The sequence below is a fragment of the Thermobia domestica genome, chromosome 11 (assembly GCF_964235325.1).
Source record: "Thermobia domestica chromosome 11, izTheDome1.hap1.1, whole genome shotgun sequence".
Classification (NCBI taxonomy): Eukaryota; Metazoa; Arthropoda; class Insecta; order Zygentoma; family Lepismatidae; genus Thermobia; species Thermobia domestica.
Genome location: NC_137464.1, coordinates 110,182,965 through 110,200,972, shown reverse-complemented (window position 1 = coordinate 110,200,972; position 18,008 = coordinate 110,182,965). Strand labels below are relative to the sequence as shown.

At 36.3% G+C, this 18,008-nt stretch overlaps 1 protein-coding gene across 1 annotated transcript in view; it reads left to right on the top strand.

Moving 5' to 3' along the window:
- Positions 1 to 115: 115 nt before the first annotated feature.
- Positions 116 to 18,008, top strand: part of LOC145664355 (uncharacterized) — a 177,089-nt gene continuing 159,196 nt past the window's right edge. The window contains exon 1 of the mRNA XM_081730984.1: positions 116 to 1,388. Coding sequence (XP_081587110.1) covers positions 536 to 1,388 — 853 coding nt within the window. The 5' untranslated portion in view covers positions 116 to 535. The remainder of the gene's footprint in view (positions 1,389 to 18,008) is intronic.

Genomic DNA, 18,008 nt, shown 5'->3' with positions numbered 1-18,008 from the left:
CGCAGCTGTTCTTATGGGCGGGGACAGGTCATTTTATTCGTTGCACAAGCTTATTGGCCATCGCGGATGTCTCGGCGTTTGTGATTGGATATGCGAAAGTGATGTGAGCGCCGTGCGAGGGAACGGTGTTGTTCCGAGCCACAGTACGAGAATTGAAGGCGAGCGATGAGGATCTAGCGCGCAGCCTAGCGGCTGAGAGCGCTGCTTGTGTTTTTTCAAAATTAAAGAAGTCATACATACTAAACGCTGCTCAATAATTGGAACCTCCCCCTCCAAAGGAAAACAAAATTGACATATAGTGCACCATTTTGATACAGTGAGTGTGGTGGTACTTTGTGTGGAGTATGTGATGTGGTTTTGAAAGAATTACATATAAAAATAAGTGATTTTTTTGAGTTTGTTTACCAAGTGAGTGGTGCAAAATTTAGTTGCTTCTCTCAGAAATATATTTCGACTGTGTTTTTGGCTATTCCTTATTTGGTTCCAGTTGTGTTGTTCCTTGTGCCTGAAGTAATTGTTGTAAATAGTGGTGACAATGGCGTGTTATTCGAATTTTGAAATCCCGTTGTCTCAACAGCGATTGTGTGCCACAGTAAATCAACCGCCTACCGAACAGCGGCAACAAAAAGACTATAGTCGCCCTTTACATGTGGATTGTAGTGTTGAATATGAGTTGCCTAATCAAGCACAGCCTCCTGGCCGTAGTGAACCTTTATTAATGATACATCCTTGTTATTACCGGCGTGCTGAAAGTCAAAGACAGAGTAGGTTTATAAATAATCTTCCATCATCTCGGGGGTTGCTAACGGGGTTGGTACCGCAGGCACCTCCACAACAGACACCCCGGCGGTCTAGTAGGACGGCGGCTGGTGTTGTACAGCAGTATCCCTCGGTACAGCAGCTACGCCTTGTTGATCCCCCGACTCAAGCCAGACCCGATACTACAGCAAACCAATATTCTCATATTCATCCAAACCAACAACAGCAGCAGCAACAACAACAAATCCAACATCAACAAGTCAACAAAATGGTTCATCAACAGCAGTCAACCGCGGTGTCTGTGCCGGCAAATGTGGGTGGTTGGAACATGGATGTGGGTATGTTTAAAGGTATTCCTCCCTCAGTCCCCGTAGCACCACCTGCTCTAGCCATTTCCAAAAAGACTGATGTTCAACAGCAACAAGCTCCTGTGCAAAAGGATTCTTTAATATGTGGTGGTGGTGACTTTAGTTCTGGATCTGATAGTGGTGTAAGTGGACATTGGACTGATTCCGAGAGGAGCCCTCTTGTTCCCGAAATTCGCCTCCAACGAGATTTCCATCAGGGAGGACCCGACAGTGGTGTAGCTACCCCTGTGTCATTCGTGGAGGACAAATCATTGTTAGCAGGTAAGTACAAAATTTCATGTTTATCAGTATCTTTGTTCTTTCTTTTTAAAATGTAATTATGAATTTAAGTTAATCAGCGTACAATATGAAATGCTGGTGTATTTCGCTTACTCCTAAATAGCCTCCATTTTAGCGTGATTTTCTAATATTGGCTTTTTATGTTTGTTTTCGCAGAAGTTAGTGAAAGTTACTATGTGGACTTCCTTCAGCTTTCTCGTGTTGCACGGTCGATAATTGAAATTTTTGAAGAAGCTATCTATAACCATAGTGATTAACGTTACTTTCTTTAATAGAATGTGGATTCTGCCCAGTAAGATTTCTTTGCTTCATATTGAGGCTCCTATCATCACGTATATAATATTTGAGGAAGGGGAAGGACTATGTAAGTGAAACCGCAACTTGCGTAATTTATATTCTAATATCAAATGAACTACATGAATATTAAAATCGATTCCACACATGTGCTATGTCAAAGTTGAATTTCCGTTTCGTTTTGAGAGGGATATGGTATTGGGACTCATTTTCTGTAAGGTTTCACATTGTAAAAACATTTACTGTACATAGGTATTGACTCATACAAAATCTAGTTGCCGTTCAAGTTCGTGATTGAGACTCAGCCAATCTGTGGTCCTGTGAAAAGTTGCGATTATATTCGGTTTCTTTGGCGAAGAGCGATAAGCGCTACTGGGAGCGGTGCGCATATGACTCCGTGTGTTATTTTGGGAGTTATTCACAAAAGATCAGTTTTGTTTTAACAGTCCATACATTCGCAAATTGTAGAGTTTGCTGTCGCAATTAACAGGATGTAAATGACTTTTTTTTTTTTTTTTTTTGGTGCATTTGTGATGCAGATGGGTAACCTTCTTGTCACCATGTAGACTTGATTGTTGCGTGTATTCCCGATCGATCTACTTTATTGTTCATAGTTTGTGGTTTCATTGCGAACAGATTTTGAGAAAAGTGCTAATTGCGATTTGTGCACACTTCGGACGATTTTTTTTATTTATTTATTTATTATTTTTGCGACGGCAGGGTGTGTCCCCTTTGCCGATAATGAAACTTCAGGTGCGCACATTATGTATCGAATCCGTACATAAGAAAGAAAGAGAAGAATGAAAGAAATATGAGTAGTAATAAAGCTGAGACATAAGTAATTGTCTGGAACATGTTCTGCCACTTTGTCAACATTTTTTTTTTCATGGTTTATTTAAAAAAATGTTATTATACAGCTGACATTATGTTTCACAATGTGCTTCGTAAGGCCACAGATGTGTGTTATCAAATGACCGATACGTGTTGTTTGTCTTCTTTTCTTTCCAAATGGACTATGATAATTGTGAATTCTTGATGTATCCTTAAAAAGAGAATGTCATTTTGCAAATTATGCTGTCTTTACCCAACAGTTGTTTACGGTAGGTTGTACGTGCCTCGCACTTTTTAAATAGCATAAACCATAGGAAGATTGTGTTTATTTAAACGTGTTGTCTCGTCAGTATGTATTTTTTTTCTTTTTCTTCTTTTTGGTCTGGAACCCCGCTCTCCTCGTGGCCCTAGAGTGTAAAGATTTGGAATTGCGCAGAACGAGCGATGACGTAGCTTCTGCTTTCATAAGCTTTGAGAAAGTAGATTCCCTTTCATCGATCCGATGGGTTGTTATAAACATCTGATGCTGATGGGGTGCTCAAAAATAGTTCCCCCCACCCTTCTCAGCTCTCGATCTTTTGTGTGTGTGTGTGCGGGGGAGGTGGGGGCAGTGATGAAGAACAAAACGAGGCAATTTTCTGCTACAGCACACACAGAGACATGCGCGCACGTTTAACATCAAATGTATAATACTTGTGTTGGATGCGGCATTTATTTCCTTTTTTCTCTGAAAGGTGGTGATTTTGCGAGATATTAGTTACAACTGCTGTTCTAATGTAGAATACTTTTCTTGTTTTTTATTTCTGTCTTCAAATATAATGTTGGTTTGCTTCTGATGTTCGGTAGTTCTATTATTAACTAGTTAACTATCAACTGCAGAAGTCTGGTTGATATGTAAAATGTTATTGTCATATGGTGATGTTAGGAATAGTCAGATACAGGAGTGATGCTAATGGAAATGATTAAACTAGAGCGAACATGCGTCATACATTAATCATCTGTGGGTTGGGAATTTTAGCAAGGAACGGAGCTGAGTGGAAGATGGTGTTTCACAGTCCCGTTCCAAACTAGGCCAATTTATGTCACTTGACATTTCAATGCTATTTGATCCTGAGCCTACTTTCGAACTTGAGACACCAGTACTTGCTGAAGAGCATTGCCACAAATTCGGTTTGAGATGGTAATTAATCACGTTCTAGAACTGTCATTACTTGTTGATGGTCATTCCATACTTAAAAAAAAAAAAAAAAAAAAACGTTCCGTTTTTTGTGTAGGGCATAATTGCGGAGCTTTGATTATATTTCAAGGCGAGCTTTCATGTATATGATTGCAGCTTATACAGCCTGAGTTTGGTAACCTTAGGTACCCAATTTGGTTTGATTTTGAGTTTAGCATCTCTTTCAGCACCGAGGTTATATGAGACGTGAACCTACAGCTTGACGTGGGATTCGAATTACATGAGGCCTCGCCGGGAGTCGAAGCTGAGTCTCCCACTCCAGAGACGCGCACGTGAACCACTTAGCCACGGGGAACTCCTCAGGTGCCCAAGGCAGAGTATGGAAAGATAATATGTATGTAGAATAATTAGCGCCTAGTTCGGAATGCATTAGTTCGGAATTGTAGCATTAACGACGGTTTTAGGTGTTTAAAATGGATATTTAAATACGACATTGGTTATTTCCGTCCATATTTGATACAGTGAAGACTATTTGATGGGGTTGGTCAGTGATTGTTAGTGAAATCTCAATAGCGTTAAGACCCATGTTCATATTTATTGCTTCTTTGTTGGTTCTTATTGAATACAAATATTCAGTTTTTTAAAATAGGCTATACATACGGTAATGGCTTTGTTGTCAATTAATGTGTTAGATGAGGAAACTTGAACGAATCAGATGGCCATCAAACATGCACAGCCGGATTATTATTTGATTGAGGTTTAATGGGGACGTAGGAATCGAGGCTATTTGTCCCCGTCGGCCGGATTATTAAAGTTTTTTAGTCGAGACCGTGAGACCTCTTTCGGTAGATCAAAAGTATAATGGGATATAAAATAAGGCTGAATATTATACTGATGTGTTTAGCATGGGACTAAAATAGTTTGCAACCATTTTACTTACCGTATTTATTTAAATTTTGAAATTAATTTTGTGAGACTGTCACAAACTCAATTGGCACGGGATAAAAATTCTCAAATACGAGTCGACATTTACAGATTCTATTGCAGTAAGCTTGTGGGTCGTACAATTTACAATTTAATATTAGATTATATTTCTATTTCAAATTATCTACCAAACTGCCTACATGTGTAATTTCTAAAAACACTAGAGGGTACATTTTCTATTGCTGTCGCAAGGAGCTTATTACCGTGTGGAATTTGTGTCTGCTTCCGTGAAGATAAGGACATTTTAAGATTTCATCAAGATACATGTAGTTATACGCTGATGTGTTTAGTGCCTCGAGTCAGCGTCGCCGTATATCTAATTTTGTAGACTGGAATGTGAAACGAATCTCTCTAGACGGGCAAATGCTATTTTTTTCATCCTCCTCCCATCATGACATTTGCTAGACGACCTAGATTCGTGATAACGGTCACGGAACTTTGGCTTTAGGTTATCGTCGTTGTTGTGACGATACATTTTTATAAAGTGTTTTTAATAATATAGGTTTAGGAGATAGGGATCGTAAATAAAGCAACGTTGACAATGAGTTCCTATTATTGTCTGACCTTTATATACACACACACACACACACACACACACACATATATATATATATATATATATATATATATATATATATATATATATATATATATAATATTGTGTGTGTGTGATTCAATGTATTGTGATTTCCTATTGAAGGTTTGTCTATAGAGGGGTGAGGTTTATGAATGTCATCCGTCTGTCTGATTTGATTAGATTGATTCAGTACTGTAAGGCTTATAATTGGAAAGTTCTCGTGTTGTGTATTTGCTGATATTGCAAGACCAGCTGGAAATATAACCCAGAGCCATGTCCGTATATTTATGGACCATTCTAACATTCACCTGGCGGAACTAAGGATTATACAATAATAAAAAGCTAATAATCGCTGGGTTACGATCAGAAAATCGCAATTTCTTATCGAACACGCGCAACTCTCCAGGTATACAGCATTACTATTTCGTTGGCTGAGGGTTAGGGATTAATTTCTGGATTTTCAGCATGTATGACCATGTTAGCCCCTCATGTATGAGAGATGACATTCCTTGGCGTTCACATTATCCAGGGCACTAGAGAGGAAGAAAGGAATGGGAGAGAAAGTGGTGTGGGCCCATTATGTTTGATACCATCCCGACATTTGCCTGGTATGAGTCAAGATAACTTCACTCAGGATAGCTGGCCTAAAAAAAAGTATTTACACGTTTTTCGACCGAATGTCCTTACCGGAAATCGCTCCCTGGGTTGGCCGATTCGAGTTTAACGTCGTTTTTTTCTTGTCTTTTTAAACATCGGGGCTGTATGAAACGGGATCCACTGTTTAAAATGAAATCCGAACCACTATTCAGGTTTGTTTTTCGTGGGAGTGCATGCTGGGAATCCAACCATAAGCACACGAAGAGCACTGAAGACTTATAAAAAGATGTTAGTATATGAAGTATGAGACCCTGGTAGTAACTCGAACCCTATATTATAGCTTGGTAGGTTTGGTCTTTCATGACCTGGTTGTTACGTACAAACACGAACTGTTACAGCGTCGTGCATAGTCTGTGAAGTGTGTTATAAAATATACCATAAATTTTAAGATTTTTATGTACCAGGTAAGTTAAAATGAAGAGAAAATTGTCTTGGCGACGTACTTACGTATTGGAAGAAGAGCATAGAAAACGAAAGAATAATAGATCGTTATTGAAAAGTAATCTTACATTTAGAATTTTCCACGCCATTTTGCCTTCACAATTTGCAATTGAATTTGATTGGAATCACTTCTCTAAGAAATATTAAGTCGTTCCAGGGAATGAACTCAAAATCTCTTGAAATGACAAGAAGTTAATGTTTGACTTTTACATACCAGCGTTAATCGTTCATGAAAAGAAACGAAATGGTCTATTAAAGACGCAGACCCAATCATACTATTTAAACAAAACAAAGGCAGGTTTAACGAAAGGCGTGATTGATGCGAGCCTGAATTCAGAATAGCGTAGAAGAAATTATCTTTTTCTTTTTATAATTTTGAGATATATTGTGATGCTTTCGTGAGTACATGCAAATTTTATTACCTTCCAGGTAGTATAAATAGGATATTACAATAGTGACTTTTTTTTTCCTGTATTCATGAGGAATGATACATCCAGAAAGTTATAATGTGCAAGATAGATAAAAGAATGAGTGACGTGGCCTTACTGTTTGAGAAATATATTATTATTATTATTTATGTAGTTATTCACCAAGTAGTGGAAGGAGGGTGACGCGTGAAAGTTAGCTTGTTTGCGTATAAAACAAAGTTTTTATAGTCTTTTACCATAATAAAAATAGATTTATTTCATGTCGTCTCTCTGAATTGGAGAAGTTTTTTGTTTGTTTGTTTGTTTAACGCCCCACGAATATGCCCCGAGAATAAGGGAAACTGTAATAATGATAATGAACGAAATGGTAGCATGAAGGAGTGGAAGGAAAGAGGAGATCTATGACCCTGGTATTGATTTACCCCCTGTAGAATTTATAGACATTATTGTGTGAAATACCATTGTTGATGGTCTGATTTCTAATACTGGTAAGTAAGGAAATAAGAGTGTTCTTGTTGTTTTGGCACACTAAAGTTTCAACGCCTTTGGTGCAGGCGGTCCCCTAGTTCGATTTTCGGTGAGACCTCAACTTCTGAATCAATACGACTTCGAATGCTTCTTCCAACCTAAGCATTTTTCCGCTTACGATCCATTCAAAACTCACTTCCTTGTGTTGACTTTCATTTCGGTAGCGTTCTCTTGACACTGGAAATTGTCAATTGCATTACTGTAATAATAATGATAATAATCCAATTCTTCATGGACAATAGTAGCGTGATTCTCAAGGTCGGTCATTTTCGGAACGTAAACTTAAGATTATGACGCTGAACCAAGGACGCGGCTGTTAGAAAGTGAAATATTCTATGTTATACTGTAAAAGTGGACGTATATGTAAGAATGGCGCTAACAATTTCTAAACATCAGAATGCCAGAAGAACAGCCACGAAGATGATCAAGGAACATGGTAGAATAAAGTGAAGGGAGATGTGGGAAAAGATCTATAGAAAACGGTGAAATGAAGAGTCGTTGGAATCGCAGAGTTATGTTGTTGATGATGTTAAGTTTATTATTATAACTGAATATAATGTATTTCTTAGCTTGTGTTTCCTTATTAAGTAAATCTATTTCAAATTTGATATACTATAAAAGCTTTACGACGAATTCTACATTAAGACTGGATTAATCATGGGATTGTTCGAGGAAAGTGGTCGACGTCATTTTATCATGGTCATTCTGTGTTCGAGCTATTGCAGCTTCTTACTACCTGTGTTCGGGTTATTGCAGCTTGATACTGAAATTTCATGTTCGTTAATTTAACGTGAGAGAGAAGAAAGTGTGGTAGTAATTTGCCTTTTTAGTGTGATTAATGAATGCACGGTGGCTCAATGGTAGAGTTCTCACTCCTGGCATGAGGGATCACTGGTTCGATCCCCTCCTAGATTATCATTCCACCAGTTCTTTTCATAATCATTCGTCTGCTTTGACCTACAGTGCGTAGGCGTGAAATGTAAAACTATTAATTTATTTTTAAGAGTACGTGATGGTTAGGATACATTTTTTAAAAAAAATACATAATTATTATTTATTTGTTGTTAATCAATTCGTCACTCCATTTTGCCTTTTAGACTACTTTGCAAAACATAATTGCTAGTATAACTACTTACCTATGCTTCTACCACGGGTTTGTACTTGTGTGAGTAGGACTGGTTTATATTACTGCTATAATATCTAACTTTGTGTTTGAAATGTAGGTAATGGGGAGGTAACTCGTTTTGATGACACAAGTAATGAACAGATATTACTTAATGGCTTGTGCACATACTACTGAGTAATGAATTACAATAAATAGGGCATACAATTTCATGTATTTTTCGAGCGACAAACAACAGCATATTTCCTTTCCCCATTTCGACATTGGTTGAAACCTTTTTAAAGGCACATTTGTCTTGTTACGTAAGCTGCCTTCTTTAATGTTTATTGAATTCAGTTCCTTGTGCAGTTTTCGTTAAGAGAAGTGGCGCCAGCGCGCTGGAGAAGGATCTTGTTTATCAATGTTGAAAGTCCAACTGTGGAGATAAATGGGATGAGGTTTCGCTTAAACGCAAAGTTTCAAAACTTGCTTTCTGGGATGTACCATAAGAGATATCCGGGATGAAGAAATGGGGGTGCGGGTTTTTGTAAATGGAGTTGCAGAAGGAATTTGTTTTTAATGATTGAACTTTATTTTGGATTGTGTTAATCTTCAAGACAAGGATGGTGGTGGTGGGGAGAGGATATAATTTTGTTACTAACCGAAAACCAATCAAGTTAGGACTCCCAAGTGGTTAATGGTTAGTGTACGTGCCTTTGGCGCAGGAGACCTGGGTTTCAACTCCTGGTGGGAGCCCATGTCCGGATCCTACGTTAAGTTGTAGGTCCACGTCTTACATCGCCTCGGAACTGGACGAAACGCTGAACTTCAAATTAATTTGTGCTATCAAGGGACGGTGTGACCCATCTGCGGGAAAGGGTCGCGGTGGCTCAGTGGTGGAGCGTTCACCTCTGGTGCGTGGGGTCCCTAGTTCAATCCCAGCTCATGCCAAGTGGACTTTGTGGTGGATAAACACCGTGTGCATCGATTTCCTCGGGGTTTTCCTTTTTCCTTCCACTTTCTTCATTCCACCATTTCGTTCATTTTTCATTATCATCGTCTCCTTTAGGCTACACGGCATAATCGTAGGACATAAAACTGACAGATTTAATTTTCCTTCTGTGGAAAGTAACGGAAGAGGAATTTGATATTTATTATTATTTACTTTGGAATTCTTGTTCCAAAGCTGTAGATTTTTTATAAACACACACACACACACATTATATATATATATATATATATATATATATATATATATATATATATATATATATATATATATATATATATATATATATATAGTGTGTGTGTGTGTGTGTGTTTATAAAAAATCTATGTTAGCGGGAAGAATGTAGGAATTTTATTTAGTAAGAGGTTGTTACATAAAATTTACTTCCAAATAGCTCTAGAAAAAAATTAATAAAAAATGTCACACACGTGCTGATGTGGTATATAAATTTCTATCAGTAATTAAGAAGATAATTGCTTTTGCAACTTGAGTGATCAATTTATCTGTCATCTGACATGGCTATTTATCTATTTAAGAAACGTTTTTTAAATTAATATTTCTGAGGCGCCACCAGGCTGAAGACATGGCCTACATCTGTCAAACGTGACTTTTTGAACAGTATATTTTATAATTTTAAAAGATTTGTGTGCAGTAAATCATGTATTTATTACATGAATTCGAGTTTTTGTGCCAAAGCGACTTTGATTCCATTTTAGTTTTTTTCCTCTTTTTTTCAAACGTTTTATGTATTATAAATATATATTAAAATTATTTTAAACGGCCCATGACAAAATGTCAAATATCTGTGACATTTAGTGGAGTTGATAATATTTATATTATAATCGTAGACTTATGGTGGCATGATCTTTGGTTTCTAGATTAATAATAATAATAATAATAATAATTGTGTCCAATCTTACCAAACAAATATCTAAAATATTTATAGAGTATATGTGCTCTATATTATTATGACGGTAGGGCATTGTTTAACTACTTAAGAAAATATTTTTATAAGTATTATGCGATAATAAAAGTAACATGAAATGAGAGCTTTTAAATAAATGTGTTGACAAGAAAATGCTCACGTCAATATATATTATTATTCTTGTTGCTTTTTGTGCTAAAATAGTTATCAACAATTCTGTTTACTATAATAATGAAAACTTGAGTTTTTAACCGTTATATTCAAGTGTAATAAAAATAAAACAATCACGTTTCATTTTTTCTTAATATTACTGTTATTGTATCTCCGTCATATTATTTTTATATGCTATATTCACTAACTAATATTGTTCATTATTTGCCTTTGTTTCACTCATGTTTGGTCGAAGAAAACTCCTTTGCGCTATGATAACTTCTGTTAACGTGATTCTCGATTGTGCTGCATTTTAGGTTTATATCGTTTCAGACTTGTTATTACATATTTAAAAATGGAGAACTTAAATTTTGATTAATGTTCTTTATAATATGAGATTCGGTTAAGCGAGTGTATTTTCTGGTGAAACTTCGCAACAGATAATTCTACCTCTGTCTTTTAAATCATAATTCCATTTCAAGGTTCCTTTTTTTTTTTTTTTTTCGTAATTGGATTCGTAACTATGATTTAACGGGGAAAATTCTCCATTAGTTTCATCTTGTTTTATACCCCTCTTCCATTTATTTTAATGCATCCAACCTAGAAGATTGAAATATGAATGGTATAGCGTTATTGCCCTTCCTACGTTATAAACCAGTTTGGAGTTGCATATTTTAAATGTGTTTGTATGCTGTATCTTCGATGCAAAAACTCTTTGCTTTCAATGGATATAGGCTATCGTGTATACATTGAAAATCTAGTAACGTCGAATGACAGTCTTAGTCAAATATATAAATGTATATTAGGAGCTCGGTGAAGGGTATCGCTTCCTGTATGTTACTAGAAAGGAATATTCGAGGAAGGATGAATTAAGTGGATAATACTAAGAAGGATAACACTAATAGGCAGAAAATACTGGAGCTCATTACTTAGTTTCATCTTGAAAGATAACCGTTGTGGTTTCCTGGGTTTTACTAGGTTTAATCAGTGACTATGATTTGCCGTTAGTGCATAGTACAGGAAAGTGTATTGCGGAGAGGCACAGTGGGAGCAAATGCTAACTTCACTCAGAGTTACTCACTTTAATGGAATTGAGTATTCACCTACGCAGTATTTGTTTTTAACCCATGACTACATGTGGGGAATTATTATTTTTTCGTTTTCTTTGAAGTGAGCTGGAGTTTTAGTGAAGTGGTTTTTATTGCTTTCTTCTTCAAGCCTGGTTAAATGTTTCACGCTTTTGCAAAATAAGTTTACATTGTATATGTATTTAATATTAAATACACTAAATTTTACTACTGTATTAAATATTGAAAATATATTACAGTAGAATTTAATTTGCATAAAGTAAGGACACATAAATTTGAAGGAGACATCAGCAGTAAAATCAGACCATTAAAATACTAGTTCATTTCAGCGAAAACAATTCTCAGTATAAATCAATGGGCTAAAAAACAAAGATGGCGCAGGTATTCGACATCGTTAAGACATACAGGATATATATATATATATATATATATATATATATATATATATATATATATATATATATATATATATATATATATATATATATATATATATATATATATATGCAGTAGTTTCAAGGTCATTATAAAGAGAAGTATGAATCACCATGACCTTACGTATATATCCCTTCCCCTTTTTCTTTTCAATCTTCCCCTCTTCTCTCTCCTGTTCGAACACAGAGGGAGAAAGAAAATTCCTCGCTCCTGCAATCTCATTCATTCCACCAAGCTCAGCTGTCTGCCTAATGTATGGTTGAGCGGAGAGTACAGGGTGCGGGAGGCAGTTGGCAAGGTTACTTTCTCTCATCTTTCTTTTTCACTTTCAGCTGAGTACAAAACTGTCCGCCTTCTTCCTCCTGTCTTTCTCTCTTTTTCTTTTCCATTATTTCTCTCTTCTTTTCCATTTCACTCATCTCTCTGTTCGCCCCGTCATGTGTTTTTGCTCTGATTATGTTGACGTCATTGACATGTGGGAATATAATATATTGATAGGCATATTACGCTATCTGTATGCAATGATGGTTTAAGCCGTATTAATGCTCTATAGTTAGTTATACCATGTTGTAACGGGATTTTTCCTGTCAAACTCACAACGCGGAGATACAAGGATTCTCGGAAGCAGAGTGAAACCAGTACTGTTTGAGCCTGCATGAAATACAAAAATACAGGATGATGCGGTCGTTTAATATGATAAATGATGTAATGTGCTATGGATGCTTATTGCTTTTTCTCTTTTTCTTGTCGTCTAATTTATTTGTTTCTTTTCTTTTACAATTAGTTTCCTAGAAATTGTTGCTATGCATACGTAACATTCAGTTTCAATGCAACTTTTTAAGCAACCGTTCAGCCGCACTTCTAAGTATCTTCGTGATGTTGGACAATCTCTTCTGGCCTCTTTGTATTTCGTGGAAATCAAGATGCTATGCCATATTTCTATTCACAAAAGGCCCACAGTAAATTTTATACGGACGTACTTATAAATGTTGGAAACCTTGGGAAGGTTCTCGATATTCTTTTTGTCGGCTAGGCTTAACAGCTCACGGTTTTTCCTCAATTATAACTTTATGGAGTTTTAGATAAATCAGTTCTTGTAATAATTCCTTGATCTATGGTATCAGTTTCAGCAAGGCGACAACGCAGATGGTTAGTAATAGGTAGTATGGTTAGTAATATTGAATGGGTTTTGTAATGAACGCTATAGCCCATGATCAATATTTTGGTCAACATATCAACTACAAATGCCATCTTTCTAGACCGAACTTTGTACCTTGTGATTCAAGTAGTTTCTCAGTTTCTTTAAGACTAGATCTAACCGGAAATTGTGTACCTACTCCAGGAATCGAACCCAGGATCACATAGACCGAATAGACTTGCACTAATTGCTTCATACTAGCGAACATCCATGGCAGTGGTATACGCAATGGGAACTAAATTACACTTAAAAAAAAAAAAAGAAGGTACTTAAAAAGGCTTTTGCATATAATCGTGATGCGAATTTGCGATTTCACTGAACCGAAGACATTTTTCTTTTTATTGTGGGTTATAGAATGATACTATTGAATGAATAAACATGCTAAACAATCATAAAATGATATGGTTTTGTATTCAGCACTTAGATATAGGCCTATTTTTGTACGAGGTATGATCTGAAATATACCAAGTATGCAAAGCACATCACACACGTAAACTGATAGATTACAGCTTGAATACAGTAAGGGATGGTAATTGATAATTTTCTGTCACTATTACTAAAATACTTTTGGTACTAGTTAATTTTGTTGTGTTTTTATCCAATGGCGGTGTCTATCTCTCGTTGCAGTTTATTTTCCATCATTGTATAGGGAGGATGCAACATTGGTAAGTAATCCAGCGACAAATCCCATTCGGAATTCGAATGGCGTGTGATTGGTTTGTTACAAGGGAAAGTACTTTCTGATATCATGTAACGTATTCAACATACACGTGAGAGGGGAAAATCCAAAGGTATTTTTATACATATGCGTTGTGTTTAAATTGCGAGTGGATTTCCCATAAGTTCTCCCTCGACTGGTGTAGCTAATTGTCTTGACGTGGAAATCAATTATAGAAATTGCTATTGCGTTTCATACTACTTGATGAGAGACTGGTATTTTTTGCTGATGTTGGAATAAATAGTTAATATGTTGCAATTTGGCCTTGTACGTAATTTTACGCGTATAACATCATCTGATGAATAGGGAATTTATGATCCTGATGCAACGCAGGAAGGATGCAGGAAGATTTTTTAAAGCAACATATCAGTTGATTTGAAGTCTGCTTTTAGTATTGACATTTACACATTAATGGCTCATTAGGCTTTTCCGTTCCGTGTATGTTAACTTGTTTTTAATTGCTTTTTCTTGTCCTTACATATAAACCTCTCTTATGTCATCTTTACAAGGATTTTACCTTGATTCCATTCGTTTCCTAAAGGAATTTTCATTTTTTTGAATTGGTTGTATTGTATATATTTATGTACTGTTCTAAAAGTTTATAGCATCCTGTATGCTATTTAAGGGAAACTTCGTAATTACATCTTGTACTGTTACATAAAGCATTTTCATCAGATATAGCAATAAATAATAACTGTGAGATCATGATTTCCGTTTGGCTGGGTCTTTACTTAATGTACGGGTACTTAGTGATAATAACTGGCACATATGCCACTTGAGGTATTTGTCATGATACAGGGAATTCATTGGTTGGTTGGCTTGGGAGTTTAAAGTCCCTTTCAACAGATAGGTTATATGAGACATGGGCTTGCAGCTTAACGTGAGATCCGAACCACATGAGAGCTCCCACCGAGAATCAAACCCAAGTTTCTCATGCTGTAGGATTGCCACAAAGGAACTCGTTCATTCCTTGATTGGAATAGTGTCCCTTTTCAGTACCGGTGCTCGATGAGACAGGAATTACTATTTAGAGCGGGATTCGTATCACTTCGGGATTGTATTCGGGGAAGGCATCCATGTTGTGAATGGAAGTTGGAACCACGCACAAAGAAAGCGTGTTTGTTCTGTCACGTAGATATACCATGGGTCATGACTTTGTCCAGGTCGTCTGAATCTTGGAATCATTTCTCAGACCCAATGACCCAGAAGCAGCTGAAATACCAGCTCTGAAACATTAGTGCAGTGTTTTAGAGTGAATTAACAGTATTCATACTCTATCTCGAATATTAACGTGTTTAGTTCCCGCTGTGGCGTTTCCTAATCAGGCCCATGTCTTGACTGTTTCAAGTACATAAATGTTTGCTCACCTTCTTATACTGAAAAACAATGTGGTTGTTCTGAACACAGACTAAACAAAAGAATAAGTATACGTAACACTGCATTCAGTCATATCTCCCATATTCTACACGACAAATTTTACCGGATCGCTCGATTTAATTTTGATGATTCCTCATAGGAAAAACTGTAGGTTTTCATTTCTATAATTCTCACTCGTTTATCTATTCCGATAAATTTGCCACGAGTAGCGTGGTCGCTAACGTTTCCGTCTTTGATGCGAGCGGTCCCGGATTTGATTTCCAAAGGGGACACTCGGTCGAAATGGCATAACAGCTTTTCTTCTTTAAGTCAATCATCCTGAGAGACACTTTTCCTGGGTTTTCCTCATTCATGTCAGGCAAATGCCGGGATGGTACTTTACATACACGTCTAAGACCGCTCCCTGCAATCCCCCATCCTTTCTCCCTTCCCTCCCTCCTTGGATTATGCGTTCGCTGAGGAACGATATCCCTCATATGTGACAGGCTTAACGCCGTAGATGTCGGTGAAGCTCAGAAATACGTATAAATATATTCCGATAGACCTTATAGTTATCTTTCAGTACAATGTTTTGACACACGAAAATGTACACAAGAAAAGAACAGATCCTCAATTTAGTGAGAAGAGAGAATTGTGACTCATTCCATCATAGCTACAACGAAAAATCCTGAAACCGCATGTTGTTCGTTAAAATAAATTTTTGGAAAAGTATATACAGTATTATGGAAAATTGGTTTTCTCTCTCTCCAAAAGAGTAACATTTTTTTCACTTACATACATTTGTAAGCTTGGATTTCTAAACCTTTTAAGAATGAAGTGAAACTTGTCGGAACGAATTTTGTATACTAATTAGCAACTTAGGAATTGTTGTTGATTGTACGTGCTTTTGAGTTGATTTTCATATGTAATACGTTTAATTTGTATTCCGTACCACCGATATCGTATACCAAAGTGCCTTATCGCATGCACGTTCCTATTTCATACCAAAGAACCAGTGAAGCCAAGCGTTTTATATCCTATATAACTTGCCGGAAGTGCTATCGTAAAAAAATACCTAAATGATGAAAACCATGTGTAATCTATATATAAAGAATCTAGTATTAAATTTTCATTTTATTAGAAAAAATAAAAGAAAGGCAGATATATATATATTCCACTATACAATGCATTGACCCTTATTTCCAGGAACATGGAAATCATATAACAGCAACATAAAAACTTCATTTATTTCGCTGTTCGTCTCTTTTGCTATTCTTTTGTTGCATGTCTATCTAAATGACAAGAGGAAATTGCCGTATAAAGAAGTTTACAGCCCTTTCCTTAGTGGATTTTTTTTATTATTATTATTTCTGAAGTGAGGTTTCGTCATACCCTACTGACTTTGTCGTAACCAGGAGCCAAGTCTAACTACCTCCACGTGGAAATAGGGACAGCACTAGCGTAGAATTATGTGTCAAGTTTATTATACATATATATTGACACTATTTGTTATTCTATGTCACCAATACGAAGCGGGCTAATAAATCTGGCTGCTATATCTGTACAGTACACAAACCGTATATTATTTATCGCCATGTCATGTATGGTAAATGTTTTATATGTATGTTACATTGTTTATACACTAGATTTAAAAATAAAATAAAAAGAGTAATAAGCGAAATAACTCGTGCTTCAAAATTATGGTTAGGACATCCGCAATCCAAGTAAGTTATATTTATTATTATTATTTTCCAGTGTAATAATATATATAAAACAAATGCCTCATTTGTTACAAAAAATATTCATTGTTTTAGTTAAACAAACTTTTTGTTCGCGAGTAACTTGGTGCCTGATTCATGAAATAAAATAAGGAAAAAAAATTGCCTTCCACCAGAAATCTATTTTGTCCATTCGTGGCTAATGGGCGTGGTCTTGGGTTCAATCAACCGTGAGAGCATTTGCTTCGAGCTGAGTAGCAGTTCGGATATCACTTTAAAGGTGTGTGTCCAGCAGTTTACCATCATCGGTGCTGAAAATAGACGACCCAAATCGACTCAGTCAATCAATGGATTATGAACCATTTTCATATTTCCTGCTCTGTGTCCTTAAAGATTAAATTTAAACTTTTTCCGTGCCTCATTGATTCCTTGTTTGTGAGCTGAAATTATATGGGAAGAAAATATTATTCTTTCAAGATTTTTATCTTAAAAAGTGCATTTTGTAAAAAAAAAAAAAAATCTTTGAGATTTACGTCCCACGGTTATGCCGGTTAGGCTAAAGGAGACGGCGATGGTGAGAAATGGATGAAAATGGTGGAATGAAGAAAGTGGGAGGAAACGGGAGAACCCCGAGAAAACCCACGAGCACGTTGTTTGTCCACCACAAAGTCCACACGACGCGAGCTGGGATCGAACCAGGAACTCCAAGCACCGGAGGTGAACGCTCTCAGTGTACATAAAGTTAATTTATCTATATGGCAAACTGGGATTAAGGGGAAAAATAGATACTCTGGGTAGCCGACGTGCATTTTTTTTTTCATGTGAGAAGTAATGTTACCAACGAGATGAGAAATTATTGTAGTCTCAGGTAACAACTCTTCAGATACTGTTTTAGTGTTACATAATTTATAGTATATATAAGTATTAAGTGACTGTGCAAACATAATGAATAGTATTTATCAATGTTTAAAGATACACAAGTCACT